A 17,398-nucleotide genomic window follows, 5' to 3' on the forward strand; every position below is an offset into this window, starting at 1 on the left:
AGTGAAACTACGCAGTTAAAATTGAGACCAGGCAACTAGGCCAAAGCCTCTGCTAAATTTAAGCTAAGCATACAACAGTTTAACAAGAAAATCATAAAAGATAGCTGCAATTATGACATATTCATGCATTTGTCAATTTTCATGATTAATTAAGCTTGTTTATACTAAATGGCGACCTACTTCGTGGGCACATTTTCTCTACACATTTTATTTTTCTTTGCTAAAACACACATTGCATATACGATTTTGTTACATGATATATAAATGTTTGTTAGTCTTTCTTTTTCTGCTTCATCACCACTACAGTGCACTTCTGGACCTGTGGATTCTCTTCCAGGGACATGGACTGCTGTGCTGCTACAGGGACTGCCACTTGGCTGGACTGCTAATCTGCTAGACTCCTGATCTGCTGTGCTGACTTGCTACCTCCTGCCTTCTTGCCTGGGTGAGAAGTACTGGATGTACATTGTTTGACCCCGGAACGCAGAGTGACTCCAGGGTCTGGTTGGCCTCAGGGACATAAAAGGCTTTCAACACTTTGCATCAGCACCTGGACTCTTCCATCTGTGAGTCTACCCTACCAAGGGATTCCACCCCAGGCCTGGACCCTTTGAAGTGGGCCTAAGGTGCTTGCCAGCAGAACCAACTCATTCCTTCTGTTGAGTGATGCATCACAGAGCAGAACCAATGGATTTCCTCAACTGAGCAGCGCATCCCAAGCAGAACCAATGCATCGTTGCTGCTGCATGGATTGGAACTGTCGCAAAGACTTGCATCTGCCCCGTCGTCCCCAGGAATCCAAAACAAGTATCACACTGGCAGCGGCATCTAAACCTATTTCAGGCTCAGAATAACCAGAGTAAAGTATAGAGGTGGGTGAGGCTCTGGTTCAGCTTGAGGTCCTCTTGAGCCCTCAAGCTATAAATGAGCTGAGCTTTCTTGCACCTTCTGTCTCTAACTCCCCCCAAGCATCAAGAATGATAAATTACTAAACTTCATTGTCAAACAGCAGTAAGAAAGGGATACTAATACAGTGGTTAAATTACATCCCAAGCTTGGCCACTTAACCAAATTGTGTGATCGTAGCCAATTATTCTATTTTAGTTTTATTGTGCCTCCTAGTTTTTCCATCATTGAACATGAGAAAACCATTAAACGTGATGCTGTGTGTTATACAAAAGTCTCTATTATATTTGACTTAATGGACTATAATGTGGCTCTGTGTAATTTAGGATTATATTCCAAATATAGGGTATTCATGACATGTGAGCGACCCCTTAGTTCATCCTGAAATTGCCGTCGGAGTGGTGGGTGGAAACATGAATATTTCTAAGTTTATGTTTACAAATTATAACCTTTAATAAAAGCCTTTCAATGCAGTGATGCAATCTGTTGTACTGGGGTGAAGTCTTGTCAAAGTAATGTACCTTTATGTGGTGGAAAGCATTAAGGGAATGCCTGGCCCCTCTAATATCTCCCTTCTGAATCAAAGTGCCAATGGCTCAAATACCACCTAATGAGCCACTAGCACTTTGGCAGGACCGGGACATTTGTGGCACATATTTGTCTGAACAGGGCAAGAGTGACAAAGGTACAACTCTGGGGATATGCAGGGCACCTCACCAGGCTGGAACATCTGCTGCAGACTTATTTATAGGGCATGCAGGGCACAGGATCAATGTTTAGGAATTGCTCTTGGAATTGGATTACTGCACTTCTGCAAATGTCTGTGCAACTTGCGGCCACTGTTTTTTTCATATTTTATTTTCAATTTAATGTTTCTTTATAACATTGCTGCAGGTAAAAGGCATTGCCATGTTATGCAAAGGACACCAGAGGGGGGTTGCAGGTGACCTTCGATGAATAGAGAGACTGCGGAGATCCAGTTTAGGGCTCCCCTGCACCCTGGCTCTCTTCAGCCTCAGGCTTTTAAGTGATGTTTCTCACAGGAGGGGTCACTGGGGCTGGCTCCAACCTGCAGCACCCACAGCCTGAGAACAATATAGGGTGACATCTCTGCAGCACAGCCTTCCTGACAAAGTGATTCGTTACCGACAAAAGAACAGCCCTGGCCAAGAAACCTGCTCTGCTTGAACAGAAGTTACGTCTCCACCCTCACCCTTACCATCCACCAGATGGCAGTTGTCAGGAAGAAGTGATCTGCAGCCCCTTGCTAAGAAAGCCTTCATCAGATTTTCAAAAAAGTAGCCCTATACCCAGTGCTTAATTTGTGCTTGTGGTTTCCGGTGCTGAGCACCGGCACTTATTTTGGAGAGCAGGGGCTTATTCTTCTGCCTCAGGCATGTACTGCGAGCAAAAGACACATATGGGAAAAACGGATGAGCGGAAAAACGAAAAAGAGTCACAATCTGAGAAAGTAGAAAGCTGCAAGAGTGAGCTGAAGGGGCAGGGAGTGGCTTTATATGGATGAAGGGGCCCGAGATGGCTTCAGGATTCGCCGCCTCAGTAGTCCATGTTCACACATTTAATTGCAGCAGCCATGTGTTTAAGAGGAGGGCTCTGGGCACCTGTACCTTTTCATTTACAAACTAAGCACTGCCTATATCCACTGCTGGCTGTAGTGCACAGTGACCCTTCATTGCTGTGCACAGGGAAAACAACATTAAAGGGAATGTTGTTCTCTACTAATGATCACCAGTGATAACTTAACTCCTAATTATTTAATTTACCACAAAGAAACGTAAGTAAATGCATAGAATGGTTTCCTTGTGAACACAAAAATAATACCAATAACCAACAATAACTAATAAACTCTGGTCTAACCACTAACCTTCAGTTCACGGAGCATTGTGCTGCCTGGCGTAAAGCCCTTCAGTGCTCCGTCGGGGGTAGAAAGTGCTATATAATTGCATTTCAACTTGCACAGTTTATGAATATGCGACGTAGTACTAGAGGGGTACTACTACACATACTCGTAAATGCCTTTGTGGATTGCTTCATTGGGGTTGTCTAATCCCTTTCAATGTGCCCCTGTTTCTGACCGATATTTAATAGAAGAACAGGATATATTCACCCTTTTCCAGAAAAGATGTGAATACTCTTCTCCGATTGGTTGAATGATTGATTGATTGATTGCCAAAAGGCATGGCTGGTGCATAAGAAGATTTCTATCAATTTCGTTTTGAGCAGAAATGAACTGCATCAAGTATTGACAATTAGAGAACGAGTTCACAATGACTGCCTGGTGCCAAACAATATGTGTATTTGTAAAGTGGGAGTTCACCTCTTGGGGAGATATTTCTTGTCCGCCTACTCAATGGTGCTTGTTTTATTGACCTCAGAATGAACCTGAGATCATGAGGTCAAATAGAGGATCCTGCAGTAAAGCCAGCAGACCTGACTAATGGCTGTCGGTTTGATTTAACAGTATTTGGCTGAGAATATTAAAAAATGCAAGTCAGAACCAACATTCGTGTTGTGCTTAGCAGCTGTGCCAAAGGAGGGCCAAGTCCTAGTGCTCTTAGGAAAGAGCTGCGTGAAGCTGCAGTGTCTGGTACCCTTGACTGTTAATGCAGTGGTGACATATAGAGAGATGCTCCTTGGCTTATAACTACTCCAAGCAGGAGGAGACAGCTATGACACATCTGTTCTTTTCTTGATCCTTCCTCCAATGGCCTTTTCATTGTAAATTGGTACATTTAGGAATGCACTGTCACTGTGTTGTTGACAATGTATACATGCTTTAATGAGTGATGGCAAGGTGAGCTATAATGCTGAGAAATGAGTCAGTACTCTTTGTTCTCTGGGATTAGTTGGCCTTGCCATCTCATGTGAGACATGTTTACATCATTTTACCTGTCTACCGGAGCTTTAATAAAGAAGACCCCATATATAAAACTGGAGACTATAAGACCTACTTCATTATTGAGCCTTTGTAAAGGTACCAGATGACTCCATAATAGGGGCACCTTCACCTTCGATCTTTTTGTGCAATTTGTTTTACTGAGTTGAATTGTTATTGCTACTCACATAATTCGGATGATTGCTAATTGAATTCTGAGGATTAACAATTGAACTCTGAAGGAGCCATCGCTTAAGGAGCTAGTTTAGGTGACAGCAGCCTGTGAAATCAGTGCATTGAAATCACATTTGAGGATAGTTGCCAGGCTCAATCCTAAAATTTTGGACAAAAATAGCAATACTATGTACTTGATCAGGTCTTGATCCAAGAGAAGGAAAAGTAGGTGGCATGTATGTGTGTCTGTAGGTGGTATTTCTATAACATAAACCTAGCCAAACGGCAGTGGAGTGCTGTACAGGGTCACAGTAAGCATAAAATCAATGGGGCATATTTAAGAAAAGTGGCACCGCACCCAGTGCAATACCACTTTTTTTGCGCCCCTTAGCACCCCCATGCCGCCACCATGTGTGCTCCATATTTAAAATACAGTGCACCCTGGCACAGGGTGGGGGGCAATAGCACCAACATTTTTGACGCTATTGATGTACTGTTCAGGGTTAGCGCCAACATTTTGGTGCTAACCCTGAACAGTACATAGGGGTCAATTGTAACCAACGGTGTGCCCCCTCTGAACGCCTGCTCTGCGCAAGCGTTAAAATGCAGCAAAAAATCTTTTAGATTTCTTTGCGTAGTTTTTTCGCATACATTATGCCTGGCGCAAGCATAATGTGGCGCAAGGAGTTACGAAGTGGCGTAATGCAAGCATTACACCAATTTGTAAATCTGGTGTGGCGATTTTGGTCTTGTTGTGCCACATTAGTATAAAAAAATGATGCTAATGTGGCACAAGGAGGCGCTAGGCCCTCTTAAATCTGGGCCAGTGTGTTATAGAGCAGGAGCTTGTTTGTTGTCGATCAGTGCATTGTGATGTAGTATTTTTAATCAGGGAGCATCCTGGGGAGCGGTCCTGATGAATACAGGGATGTTGTTCCAAATGTTTGTGGAATGGCTGCTTGCATAGCCTTCAAGCGCCCTCCTTGCCACATAGAACAATTTGAAACATTTCTGTCACTTTAGCCATCAACACATTGCTGTCTGGAACTCGTAGTTTTGCTGTTAATGGGATGCGTAGAGATGTTAATTGAAAAGTTAAAACCTTTGAAGTTGTCACTCAAAACTTGGAACCACCTGGAAGGTCTAATTTTCTCTAATGTCCAGAAATTTCTCTAATTCACTTTCTTTTCTTTTTTTAGTAGCCTTCTTTTTTCCGGTCTCATGGGCTGACCAATGGACCGTCTCTGGACCACAACACATCAGCGCCCTCAAGCACTCCTGCCTCGTCATACCCTGCACCTTTGATTACCCCAAGGATGTGGATGAGACGCAGAGGAAAATGATCTGGTACAGGGGAGAAGATGTTGCCTTTGACAGCAGCAACCCAGATGAAGCTTCAAGGACCTCTCTGGTTGGAAGCCACGGAAGCAAGAATTGCTCCCTCTTGATTAGAAATGTGAATGAGGCGGACACTGGCGATGCTAAGCAGTGGATGTTTCGAGTCGAATTTGATACATATAACAGATATTCCTTCAACAATCATAAAGTGGTCATTAATTTGGAATGTAAGTATACTTTAGAGCTCTTATTTTACTTGGGGTAACATCTGTTTTGGGAGCCGCTGTAGGGTGTTTCACTTTGGTCCATCATTCTCCTGATCACTGAAATTCAATAAATTTTAGTACAGATACAGATATTCCATGTTAAAGATTAAAACACATCTTTCATCACAATATACCCAAACTTGACATTACACGTTTCAATTCTACTCTTAGGGCCAGATGTACCAAAAAAGCAATTTGCGACTTGCAAATTGCGAGTCCCTGCGACTCGCAATTTGCAAGTCGCAAATTGCTATGCAGTACGGTGTCTCAGACACCGACTGCAACTCGCAATGGGGTCGCAATGACCCACCTCATGAATATTCATGAGGTGGGTCACAAATTGCGGCCCTATTGCGAGTATGGGCACTCGCTAACATGGAGGCCTGCTGACGTCAGCAGGCCTCCATGTTAGCGACCTGCTTGTCAATAAAGCAGGTTTTTTTTTTTTAAGTGTAGCCCGTTTTTCCTAAGGGAAAACGAGCTGCACTACAAAAGAAACCGAAACCTTTAGTTTCGGATTTTTCAGGGCAGGGAGTGGTCCCTTGGACCACTCCCTGCCCTGAAAAAATATTTTGGGGTGCAATCACAAACTGGAAGGGGTCCCCTGGGGACCCCTTCCAATTTGCGATTGGGTTACCATCCACTTGAAGTGGATGGTAACTGCGATGCCATTTGCGACCGCATATGCGGTCGCAAATGGTATTGCATCCCAATGCGACTCGCAAATAGGAAGGGAACACCCCTTCCTATTTGCGAGTCTTGAATGCATTTTGCGAGTCGGTAACGACTCGCAAAATGCATTTCTGCATTGGGATACGCGTTTTGCGACTCGCAAATGGCAGATTTTGCCGTTTGCGAGTCGCAAAACGTTTGGTACATCTGGCCCTTAGTAACTAAGTGAGGCAGATTCTGTTGGACTCTAGCTGCTGGCAGAACACCAATGGCTCGATCCTAGGACTCCTAGCAATCCCCATCTGTCACTGCTCCCTGGGTATGTTATTGGGACTCTGTGAACTGGGCTGGGTTTACTTGGCTGTTTTGACTCTGGGCATTAAGAAACTATGCACTGTAAGTGCTATAAGTGGTTTAAGACTGGCTTAGTCCAGCTGGCATACTCAACTGCTGCTGTGCAACTCTAGCATAAATGATAAATGTGGTGTAGACTCTAAGGGCCGTATTTATACTTTTTTTAGCGCTGCATTTGCGCCGCTTTTTGACGCAAAACGGCGCAAACCTACAAAATACGATGGTATTTTGCAAGTTTGCGCCGTTTTTGCGTCAAAAAACGATGCAAATACGGCGCAAAAAAAGTATAAATACGGGCCAGTGGTATTTTGCAAGTTTACGCCGTTTTTGCGTCAAAAAACGACGCAAATGCGGCGCAAAAAAGTATAAATACGGGCCTAAAGGTCTGACTTCAGGCCCTCAAGTGCATGGGAGCAAAGCTGCAGCAGACATGCCAACTGAAAGCTGTTTGGCATGTGTAAAAGCCTACTTTTGACCCAGCAAAACCATCAATAGTAGTGTCTTGAAGCCAGTAAGGATCGGGAGCATAATATCTAGTGCAATGATAGGGTGCAGAACTCTCTTTCACTACAATAGGCTGTGGTAACTCTTCCCTAGTAAAAGCCAGATGTGAATAAAAGTCACAAACGTCTTTAGTCAATTGAAGGAATATGTACAGGGTCCCTTCATACATCCATGTAATAATTGCTAAAAACGTAATTCACCAACATAGGCCCAGATTTATACTTTTTGATGCAAAACTGCGCTAACGTAGTTTTGCGTAAAAAAAAGTATAGCAGCGGTTTGCGCCATTCCAGGACCCCAGCCAGGTGCCAAATTTATTGAATGGCGCATTCCGGCCCAAAGGGTGAGCTAACATCATGGAAAATGACGTTAGCCGGGTGGGGGTGGCAGAATGGGAGAAGGGGGTTTTGCACCAAAAAATGACATTAGGCTGGTTAGAGTAAAAAAAGAGGACTCTAACCAGGCTAGCATCATTTCTTGATGCAAAGCCATCCATACCACATGACTCCTGTCTTAGAAAAGACAGGAGTCATGCCCACCACCCCAGTGGCCAGCCCATGGGACAAGGGTCCCCTGGGCATGGCCATTGCACCCAGTGCCATGTACGGGGACCCATTTCAGGGCCCCCAATGGCACTTTACAAATTTAAAAAATGACTTACCTCTACTTACCTATACTTACCTAGGATGGGGTCCCCCATCCCCTGGTGTCCCTCTGGTGTGGGTGGGGATGTTCCTGGGGCTTAGGAAGGGCACCTGTGGGCTCTTGGCCATGGAAATGGGTCCACAGGTCCCCTAACGCCTGCCCTGGCCCAGGTGTTAAAGCTTAGCAACATTATTTAGGCCCGCCTCCCTCCCATGCACCATTTTTGCATGGGAGGATAAATAAGGCGCTAGGGCCTTGGAGTCATTTTTTAGATGGGAACGCCCACCCTGCATCTCATTGACGCAAGGTGGGTTCAAGCATCCAAAAAATGACTTAAACTCAGATATTTTGACGTTAAACTAGTCTAGCATCAAAATATAAATATGGATTTAAGTTTGCACTGAATTAGCATAACAAAATGACGCTAATTCAGCACAGAGTATAAATCTAGGCCATAGTGTTTTGTTAAATGTGGTGCAAAGATGATTTTAGTCAAAACTGATTGTCTATCTCGGAAAGACTGCAGATTAAATAATCCTGACTAGGTTTGTTCTTCTCTAGTGGCAGAAGTTTATTGATGAGGCGTGAAAGACCTTTCCTGGGATAGAGCACTAGACGTGTCTTGCTGGTGAGGTTATAGGGAGAAGTTGAATAGATACTATCTACTGTTACATACCTTATAATTTTGGAGAGGGGAAAAAACTGGAAAGTCAGATGGTACCCCAATTACCAGACTGGTGCCAGTACATTGGGCACATTGGCAATATTGTCAGGAAGCAATCTGACGACTATCTGTTCCCAACTAGCCAATACACGACCGCAGCAGGTGGGGAACGGGCCTTAGAGCCATCCAAGGTTGGTTTCCAAGAAGAGTGTCTTCCTTTCAATTGGACAGCCACGGGTAGAAAATATGACCTATACGAATTGATACTGCAGTCCGGTCACCTTGAAAAAAAAATAATGCAATATTTCCTAGGGCTGTTTAGCAACATGAAGTCCCTCAAAATAAGACTGTTTCAACTGTTTATTTTAGGAATGGATTAGACGTTATCATGTCTCACTGGCTAGTGTATACTGTAAGAAAATACTTGCCACTACATCAGAATATTACTGGATTAGCAGAAGAACACAAGACAACATCTTTCCTTATCTACCTGGGAAAGTACTGACACTATCGACAACACAGAACACATGCACTTCCTGATCCACATTAACAACAACTCCACTCTCAGAGGTACATTAATCTACAGACTACCAGGACCACGCCCCCGCCTTCTGTGACACCATTGCCGACACCATCAGCTCGCACGTCCTCACCTCCACAGACTACATCCTCCTCGGTGATTTCAACTTTCACTTGGAAAACCTACAAGACCACAACTCTACCTCCCTCATAGACAACCTCACCAACCTCGGACTCAAACAACTGGTCACCGCACCCACCCACTCAGCAGGACACATGCTCGACGCAATTTTCACCTCAAGCCAACACATAGACTACACCCACACCACCGAACTCCTCTGGACTGACCACCACTGCGCCCACTTCTCCTTCACCAAAGCACCCACACACCACCATCAACACACCACACCCTACCGCATGTGGGACAAGATCCCCACAGAACGACTAAACTCCCAACTGGCTCACAACCCCACCCCCCACGCCAACGACCCCAACACAGGAGCACACAACCTCTCCAAATGGATCACCACCTGCGCAGACACACTAGCCCCCCTCAGAAAACAGATCGCCACCCATAACATCAAGAACGCCCCATGGTTCACCCCCAAACTCCAAGACTCCAAGCGCAAATGCAGCCAAGTCGAGAAAATATGGCGACTAGAACCCTCCACAACCAACTTCTCCACCCTCAAAAACACCATTCGCACCCATCACCAACTCATACGCACCGCCAAAAGAGAACAATACAAGACACGCCTTGACAACAACTCTCAAAACAACAAAGAACTCTTCACCATCATTGATGAACTTGCCAAACCCAAAGTCAGCAACATAGACCCCTCACACACACAGCCCCTATGTGACGCCCTCTCCAACCACTTCCACCACAAAATTCTGGACATCCACAACAGCTTAATACCACACACACCCACCGCACACACCCCTCACTCACCCAACCCAACCCCCACTCATGACCCCCCCACCACACTCACCACCTGGGCCCCCACCACACACGAAGAAACCAAAAAAACCATGAACTCCATCCACTCCGGATCCCCCTCCGACCCCTGCCCACATCGCATCTACAACAAAGCCAGCCCAACCATCGCCCCCATACTCCCAACATAATCAATTCCTCTTTCAACTCCACCACCTACCCAGACCACTGGAAGCATGCGGAAATCAACGCTCTCTAAAAAAAAAACAAAGCCGACCCGGAGATCCTCTCCAAGTATTGCCCCATCTCCCTCCTCCCTTTCCCCCCCAAGGTTGCCGAGAAACTAGTCATCGCCCGCCTATCCCACTTCCTCGATGCAAACAACACTCTTGACCCCTCACAATCCAGGTTCCGCAAGAACCACAGCACGGAAACCGCCCTCATCGCATGCACTGACGACATCACGACCAAAGTCAACAAAGGCGAGACCGTCACACTCATCCTACTAGACCTCTCCGCAGCCTTTGACACCATCTGCCACCACACACTCTGCACACGCCTCCACAACATAGGAATTCGCCACAAAGCCTTAGACTGGCTCACCTCCTTCCTCACCGACCGGACCCAGAGAGTCTGCCTTCCACCTTTCCACTCCACCACTACCAAGATCATCTGCAGAGTCCCCCAAGGGTCCTCCCTCAGCCCCACACTCTTCAACATCTACATGATCCCCCTAGCCAACATCCTCCGTGCACACGGAATCACTATCCTCTCCTACGCAGATGACATCCAACTCATCCTCTCCCTCACCCACAACCCCACCACCGCCAAAACCAACCTTCACGCTGCTCTCCTCGACACCGCCAACTGGATGACCACTAACCACCTCAAGCTTAACTCCGACAAAACCAAGATCATCATCTTCGGCCCCAACAAAACCACATGGGATGACTCCTGGTGGCCCACAGCCCTAGGCCCGCACCCACCCCTGCAAACCACGCACGCAACCTCGGCATCATCCTGGCCCCCTCCCTCTCCATGACACAACAAATCAATGCCCTAACCGCCTCCTGCTTCCACACACTCTAAAAAAATCCTTCAAATGGATTCCCCCAGAGACCAGGAAGACAGTCACCCATGTACTCATCAGCAGCAGACTAGACTACGGTAACGCCCTCTACGCCGGCACCACACTCAAACTCAAACGCAAACTCCAGAGAATCCAGAACACAGCCGCACGCCTCATCCTTGGCCTCCCCTGCCACGAACGAATCTCACCACACCTCAAATCCCTTCACTGGCTCCCCATAGACAAGAGAATCACATTCAAGATCCTCATCCACGCTCACAAATCCCTCCACAACACCGGCCCAACTTACCTCAACGAAAGAGTGAACTTCCACACTCGCTCCCCCTGCCGCTGCAGCTCCACCAGCCCAGGCTCCTGAAACCTCCAAGCAAGTCCTGCGAAAATACAGTAAGTACCCCTCCGCCCAGCCCCTCGCCCTGCCCCGCGCTACTCACCTCCTCTCCTGCTTCTTTCTTCATCTTTGATCTTCTTCTGTGCTCTTCATCTGTATTCTTCATCTGTGTTCTTCGTTCTTCCCAGCACCCCATCCTGCGTGTTCTTTCTTCTGTCTTCATCTGTATTCTTCTTCTTTGTACTTCATCTGTGTTTCTTCCTCCTCTTCTGCACCGCGACCTGCGTGTGCTTTCTTCTTCTTTGTCCTTCTTCTCTGTTCTTCATCTGTATTCTTCTTCTTTGTACTTCATCTGTGTTTCTTCCTCCTCTTCTGCACCGCGACCTGCGTGTGCTTTCTTCTTCTTTGTCCTTCTTCTCTGTTCTTCATCTGTATTCTTCTTCTTTGTACTTCATCTGTGTTTCTTCCTCCTCTTCTGCACCGCGACCTGCGTGTACTTTCTTCTTCTTTGTCCTTCTTCTCTGTTCTTCATCTGTATTCTTCTTCTTTGTACTTCATCTGTGTTCTTCTTCTGTGTACTTCGTATCCTCTGCTTCTCAGGGCTCTCCTCTTCTGCCGGACTCCTCTTCCTTGACTCTTCTCTCCTCCTCTTCTTTACCCTTCCTCTTGGATCTTCTCTCCTCTGTTCTTCTGTTCTGGACTCCTCGCTCCTCTTCTTCTTTATCTTCTCCTTGGCACTTCTCTCTTCTGGACTCCTCGCTCCTCTTCTTCTTTACCTTCTCCTTGGCTCTTCTCTCTTCTGGACTCCTCGCTCCTCTTCTTCTTTACCTTCTCCTTGGCTCTTCACTCTTCTGGACTCCTCGCTCCTCTTCTTCTTTACCTTCTTCCTGGCTCTTCTCTCTTCTGTTCTTCTGCTCCTCGCTCCTCTTCTTCTTTACCTTCTTCCTGGCTCTTCTCTCTTCTCTCTTCTGCTCTTCTGCTCCTGACTCTTCTCTCTGACCTTCCTCACTCCCCTCCACCTCTGTAACCCCCCCTCCCCTATCTTCCTATCTTTTCTTCCTAACTCCCTGCCACCTTTAACCCCCCCTCCCCTATCTTTTCTCCCCTCTACCTGACCCCCCCACCCTCCGCTTTCCCGCCGCCACCTCCTGCTCGCCCCGCCCCCCTGCTCCCATTCGTTGCCCCACTCCCGCCCCCAGCTGACCCCTCCTCCCTCTTATGGCAGCCCCTGCGCGACAGAGTTGGCGACCCTTGACCCAAGGGTAGGACGCTCCCCCTGCCGCTGCAGCTCCACCAGCCCAGGCTCCTGAAACCTCCAAGCAAGTCCTGCGAAAATACAGTAAGTACCCCCCCCGCCCAGCCCCTCGCCCTGCCCCGCGCTACTCACCTCCTCTCCTGCTTCTTTCTTCATCTTGGATTTTCTTCTGTGCTCTTCATCTGTATTCTTCATCTGTGTTCTTCGTTCTTCCCTGCACCCCGTTCTGCATGTTCTTTCTTCTGTCTTCATCTGTATTCTTCTTCTTTGTACTTCATCTGTGTTTCTTCCTCCTCTTCTGCACCGCGACCTGCGTGTGCTTTCTTCTTCTTTGTCCTTCTTCTCTGTTCTTCATCTGTATTCTTCTTCTTTGTACTTCATCTGTGTTTCATCCTCCTCTTCTGCACCGCGACCTGCGTGTGGTTTCTTCTTCTTTGTCCTTCTTCTCTGTTCTTCATCTGTATTCTTCTTCTTTGTACTTCATCTGTGTTCTTCTTCTGTGTACTTCGTATCCTCTGCTTCTCAGGGCTCTCCTCTTCTGCCGGACTCCTCTTCCTTGACACTTCTCTCCTCCTCTTCTTTACCCTTCCTCTTGGATCTTCTCTCCTCTGTTCTTCTGTTCTGGACTCCTCGCTCCTCTTCTTCTTTACCTTCTCCTTGGGTCTTCTCTGTTCTGGACTCCTCGCTCCTCTTCTTCTTTACCTTCTCTTTGGCTCTTCTCTCTTCTGGACTCCTCGCTCCTCTTCTTCTTTACCTTCTCCTTGGCTCTTCTCTCTTCTGAACTCTTCGCTCCTCTTCTTCTTTACCTTCTTCCTGGCTCTTCTCTCTTCTGTTCTTCTGCTCCTCGCTCCTCTTCTTCTTTACCTTCTTCCTGGCTCTTCTCTCTTCTCTCTTCTGCTCTTCTGCTCCTGACTCTTCTCTCTGACCTTCCTCACTCCCTCCACCTCTGTAACCCCTCCTCCCCTATCTTTTCTTCCTAACTCCGCCACCTTTAAACCCCCCTCCCCTATCTTTTCTCCCCTCTACCTGACCCCCCCACCCTCCGCTTTCCCGCCGCCACCTCCTGCTCGCCCCCGCCCCCCCTGCTCCCATTCGTCACCCCACTCCCGCCCTGCCCCGCCCCCAGCTGACCCCTCCTCCCCCCTTCTCCCTCTTATGGCGGCCGCTGCGCGACAGAGTTAGCGACCCTTGACCCAAGGGTAGGTCGCTCCCCCTGCCGCTGCAGCTCCACCAGTCCAGGCTCCTGAAACCTTCAAGCAAGTCCTGCGAAAATACAGTAAGTACCCCCCCGCCCAGCCCCTCGCCCTGCCCCGCGCTACTCACCTCCTCTCCTGCTTCTTTCTTCATCTTTGATCTTCTTCTGTGCTCTTCATCTGTATTCTTCATCTGTGTTCTTTGTTCTTCCCTGCACCCCGTCCTGCGTGTTCTTTCTTCTGTCTTCATCTGTATTCTTCTTCTTTCTACTTCATCTGTGTTTCTTCCTCCTCTTCTGCACCGCGACCTGCGTGTGCTTTCTTCTTCTTTGTCCTTCTTCTCTGTTCTTCATCTGTATTCTTCTTCTTTGTACTTCATCTGTGTTTCTTCCTCCTCTTCTGCACCGCGACCTGCGTGTGCTTTCTTCTTCTTTGTCCTTCTTCTCTGTTCTTCATCTGTATTCTTCTTCTTTGTACTTCATCTGTGTTCTTCTTCTGTGTACTTCGTATCCTCTGCTTCTCAGGGCTCTCCTTTTCTGCCGGACTCCTCTTCCTTGACTCTTCTCTCCTCCTCTTCTTGACCCTTCCTCTTGGATCTTCTCTCCTCTGTTCTTCTGTTCTGGACTCCTCGCTCCTCTTCTTTTTTACCTTCTTCCTGGCTCTTCTCTCTTCTCTCTTCTGCTCTTCTGCTCCTGACTCTTCTCTCTGACCTTCCTCACTCCCCTCCACCTCTGTAATCCCCCTCCCCTATCTTCCTATCTTTTCTTCCTAACTCCCGCCACCTTTAACCCCCCTCCCCTATCTTTTCTCCCCTCTACCTGGCCCCCCCACACTCCGCTTTCCCGCCGCCACCTCCTGCTCGCCCCCACCCCCCTGCTCCCATTCGTCACCCCACTCTTGCCACCCGCCCCCAGCTGACCCCTCCTCCCCCCCACCTCCCTCTTATGGCAGCCGCTGCGCGACAGAGTTAGCGACCCTTGACCCAAGGGTAGATCGCTCCCCCTGCCGCTGCAGCTCCACCAGCCCAAGCTCCTGAAACCTCCAAGCAAGTCCTCCGAAAATACAGTAAGTACCCCCCCGCCCAGCCCCTCGCCCTGCCCCGCGCTACTCACCTCCTCTCCTGCTTCTTTCTTCATCTTTGATCTTCTTCTGTGCTCTTCATCTGTATTCTTCATCTGTGTTCTTCGTTCTTCCCTGCACCCCTTCCTGTGTGTTCTTTCTTCTGTCTTCATCTGTATTCTTCTTCTTTGTACTTCATCTGTGTTTCTTCCTCCTCTTCTGCACCGCGACCTGCATGTGCTTTCTTCTTCTTTGTCCTTCTTCTCTGTTCTTTATCTGTATTCTTCTTCTTTGTACTTCATCTGTGTTTCTTCCTCCTTTTCTGCACTGCGACCTGCGTGTGCTTTCTTCTTCTTTGTCCTTCTTCTCTGTTCTTCATCTGTATTCTTCTTCTTTGTACTTCATCTGTGTTCTTCTTCTGTGTACTTCGTATCCTCTGCTTCTCAGGGCTCTCCTCTTCTGCCGGACTCCTCTTCCTTGACTCTTCTCTCCTCCTCTTCTTTACCCTTCCTCTTGGATCTTCTCTCCTCTGTTCTTCTGTTCTGGACTTCTCGCTCCTCTTCTTCTTTACCTTCTCCTTGGCTCTTCTCTCTTCTGGACTCCTCGCTCCTCTTCTTCTTTACCTTCTCCTTGGCTCTTCTCTCTTCTGGACTCCTCGCTCCTCTCCTTCTTTACCTTCTCCTTGGCTCTTCTCTCTTCTGGACTCCTCGCTCCTCTTCTTCTTTACCTTCTTCCTGGCTCTTCTCTCTTCTGTTCTTCTGCTCCTCGCTCCTCTTCTTCTTTACCTTCTTCCTGGCTCTTCTCTCTTCTCTCTTCTCTCTTCTGCTCCTGACTCTTCTCTCTGACCTTCCTCCACCTCTGTAACCCCCATCCCCTATCTTCCTATCTTTTCTTCCTAACTCCCCGCCACCTTTAACCCCCCCTCCCTTATCTTTTCTCCCCTCTACCTGACCCTCCCACCCTCCGCTTTCCCTCCGCCACCTCCTGCTCGCCCCTGCCCCCCCTGCTCCCATTCATCGCCCCACTCCCGCCCCCTGCCCCCAGCTGACCCCTCCTCCCCCCCTCCTCCCTCTTATGGTGGCCGCTGCGCGACAGAGTTAGCGACCCTTGACCCAAGGGTAGGTCGCTCCCCCTGCCACTGCAGCTCCACCAGCCCAGGCTCCTGAAACCTCCAAGCAAGTCCTGTGAAAATACAGTAAGTACCCCCCCCCCCGCCCAGCCCCTCGCCCTGCCCCGCGCTACTCACCTCCTCTCCTGCTTCTTTCTTCATCTTGGATTTTCTTCTGTGCTCTTCATCTGTATTCTTCATCTGTGTTCTTCGTTCTTCCCTGCACCCCGTTCTGCATGTTCTTTCTTCTGTCTTCATCTGTATTCTTCTTCTTTGTACTTCATCTGTGTTTCTTCCTCCTCTTCTGCACCGCGACCTGCGTGTGCTTTCTTCTTCTTTGTCCTTCTTCTCTGTTCTTCATCTGTATTCTTCTTCTTTGTACTTCATCTGTGTTTCATCCTCCTCTTCTGCACCGCGACCTGCGTGTGGTTTCTTCTTCTTTGTCCTTCTTCTCTGTTCTTCATCTGTATTCTTCTTCTTTGTACTTCATCTGTGTTCTTCTTCTGTGTACTTCGTATCCTCTGCTTCTCAGGGCTCTCCTCTTCTGCCGGACTCCTCTTCCTTGACACTTCTCTCCTCCTCTTCTTTACCCTTCCTCTTGGATCTTCTCTCCTCTGTTCTTCTGTTCTGGACTCCTCGCTCCTCTTCTTCTTTACCTTCTCCTTGGGTCTTCTCTGTTCTGGACTCCTCGCTCCTCTTCTTCTTTACCTTCTCTTTGGCTCTTCTCTCTTCTGGACTCCTCGCTCCTCTTCTTCTTTACCTTCTCCTTGGCTCTTCTCTCTTCTGAACTCTTCGCTCCTCTTCTTCTTTACCTTCTTCCTGGCTCTTCTCTCTTCTGTTCTTCTGCTCCTCGCTCCTCTTCTTCTTTACCTTCTTCCTGGCTCTTCTCTCTTCTCTCTTCTGCTCTTCTGCTCCTGACTCTTCTCTCTGACCTTCCTCACTCCCTCCACCTCTGTAACCCCTCCTCCCCTATCTTTTCTTCCTAACTCCGCCACCTTTAAACCCCCCTCCCCTATCTTTTCTCCCCTCTACCTGACCCCCCCACCCTCCGCTTTCCCGCCGCCACCTCCTGCTCGCCCCCGCCCCCCCTGCTCCCATTCGTCACCCCACTCCCACCCTGCCCCGCCCCCAGCTGACCCCTCCTCCCCCCTTCTCCCTCTTATGGCGGCCGCTGCGCGACAGAGTTAGCGACCCTTGACCCAAGGGTAGGTCGCTCCCCCTGCCGCTGCAGCTCCACCAGCCCAGGCTCCTGAAACCTTCAAGCAAGTCCTGCGAAAATACAGTAAGTACCCCCCCGCCCAGCCCCTCGCCCTGCCCCGCGCTACTCACCTCCTCTCCTGCTTCTTTCTTCATCTTTGATCTTCTTCTGTGCTCTTCATCTGTATTCTTCATCTGTGTTCTTTGTTCTTCCCTGCACCCCGTCCTGCGTGTTCTTTCTTCTGTCTTCATCTGTATTCTTCTTCTTTCTACTTCATCTGTGTTTCTTC

General features: G+C 48.2%; 1 protein-coding gene across 1 annotated transcript in view; it reads left to right on the forward strand.

The window, feature by feature from the left end:
* Window positions 1–17,398, forward strand: part of LOC138247085 (sialic acid-binding Ig-like lectin 14) — a 104,502-nt gene that overhangs the window by 46,594 nt on the left and 40,510 nt on the right. Inside the window, exon 3 of the mRNA XM_069201831.1 lies at window positions 5,176–5,541. Coding sequence (XP_069057932.1) covers window positions 5,176–5,541 — 366 coding nt within the window. The remainder of the gene's footprint in view (window positions 1–5,175; window positions 5,542–17,398) is intronic.

The sequence above is a fragment of the Pleurodeles waltl genome, chromosome 7 (assembly GCF_031143425.1).
Source record: "Pleurodeles waltl isolate 20211129_DDA chromosome 7, aPleWal1.hap1.20221129, whole genome shotgun sequence".
Classification (NCBI taxonomy): domain Eukaryota; kingdom Metazoa; phylum Chordata; class Amphibia; order Caudata; family Salamandridae; genus Pleurodeles; species Pleurodeles waltl.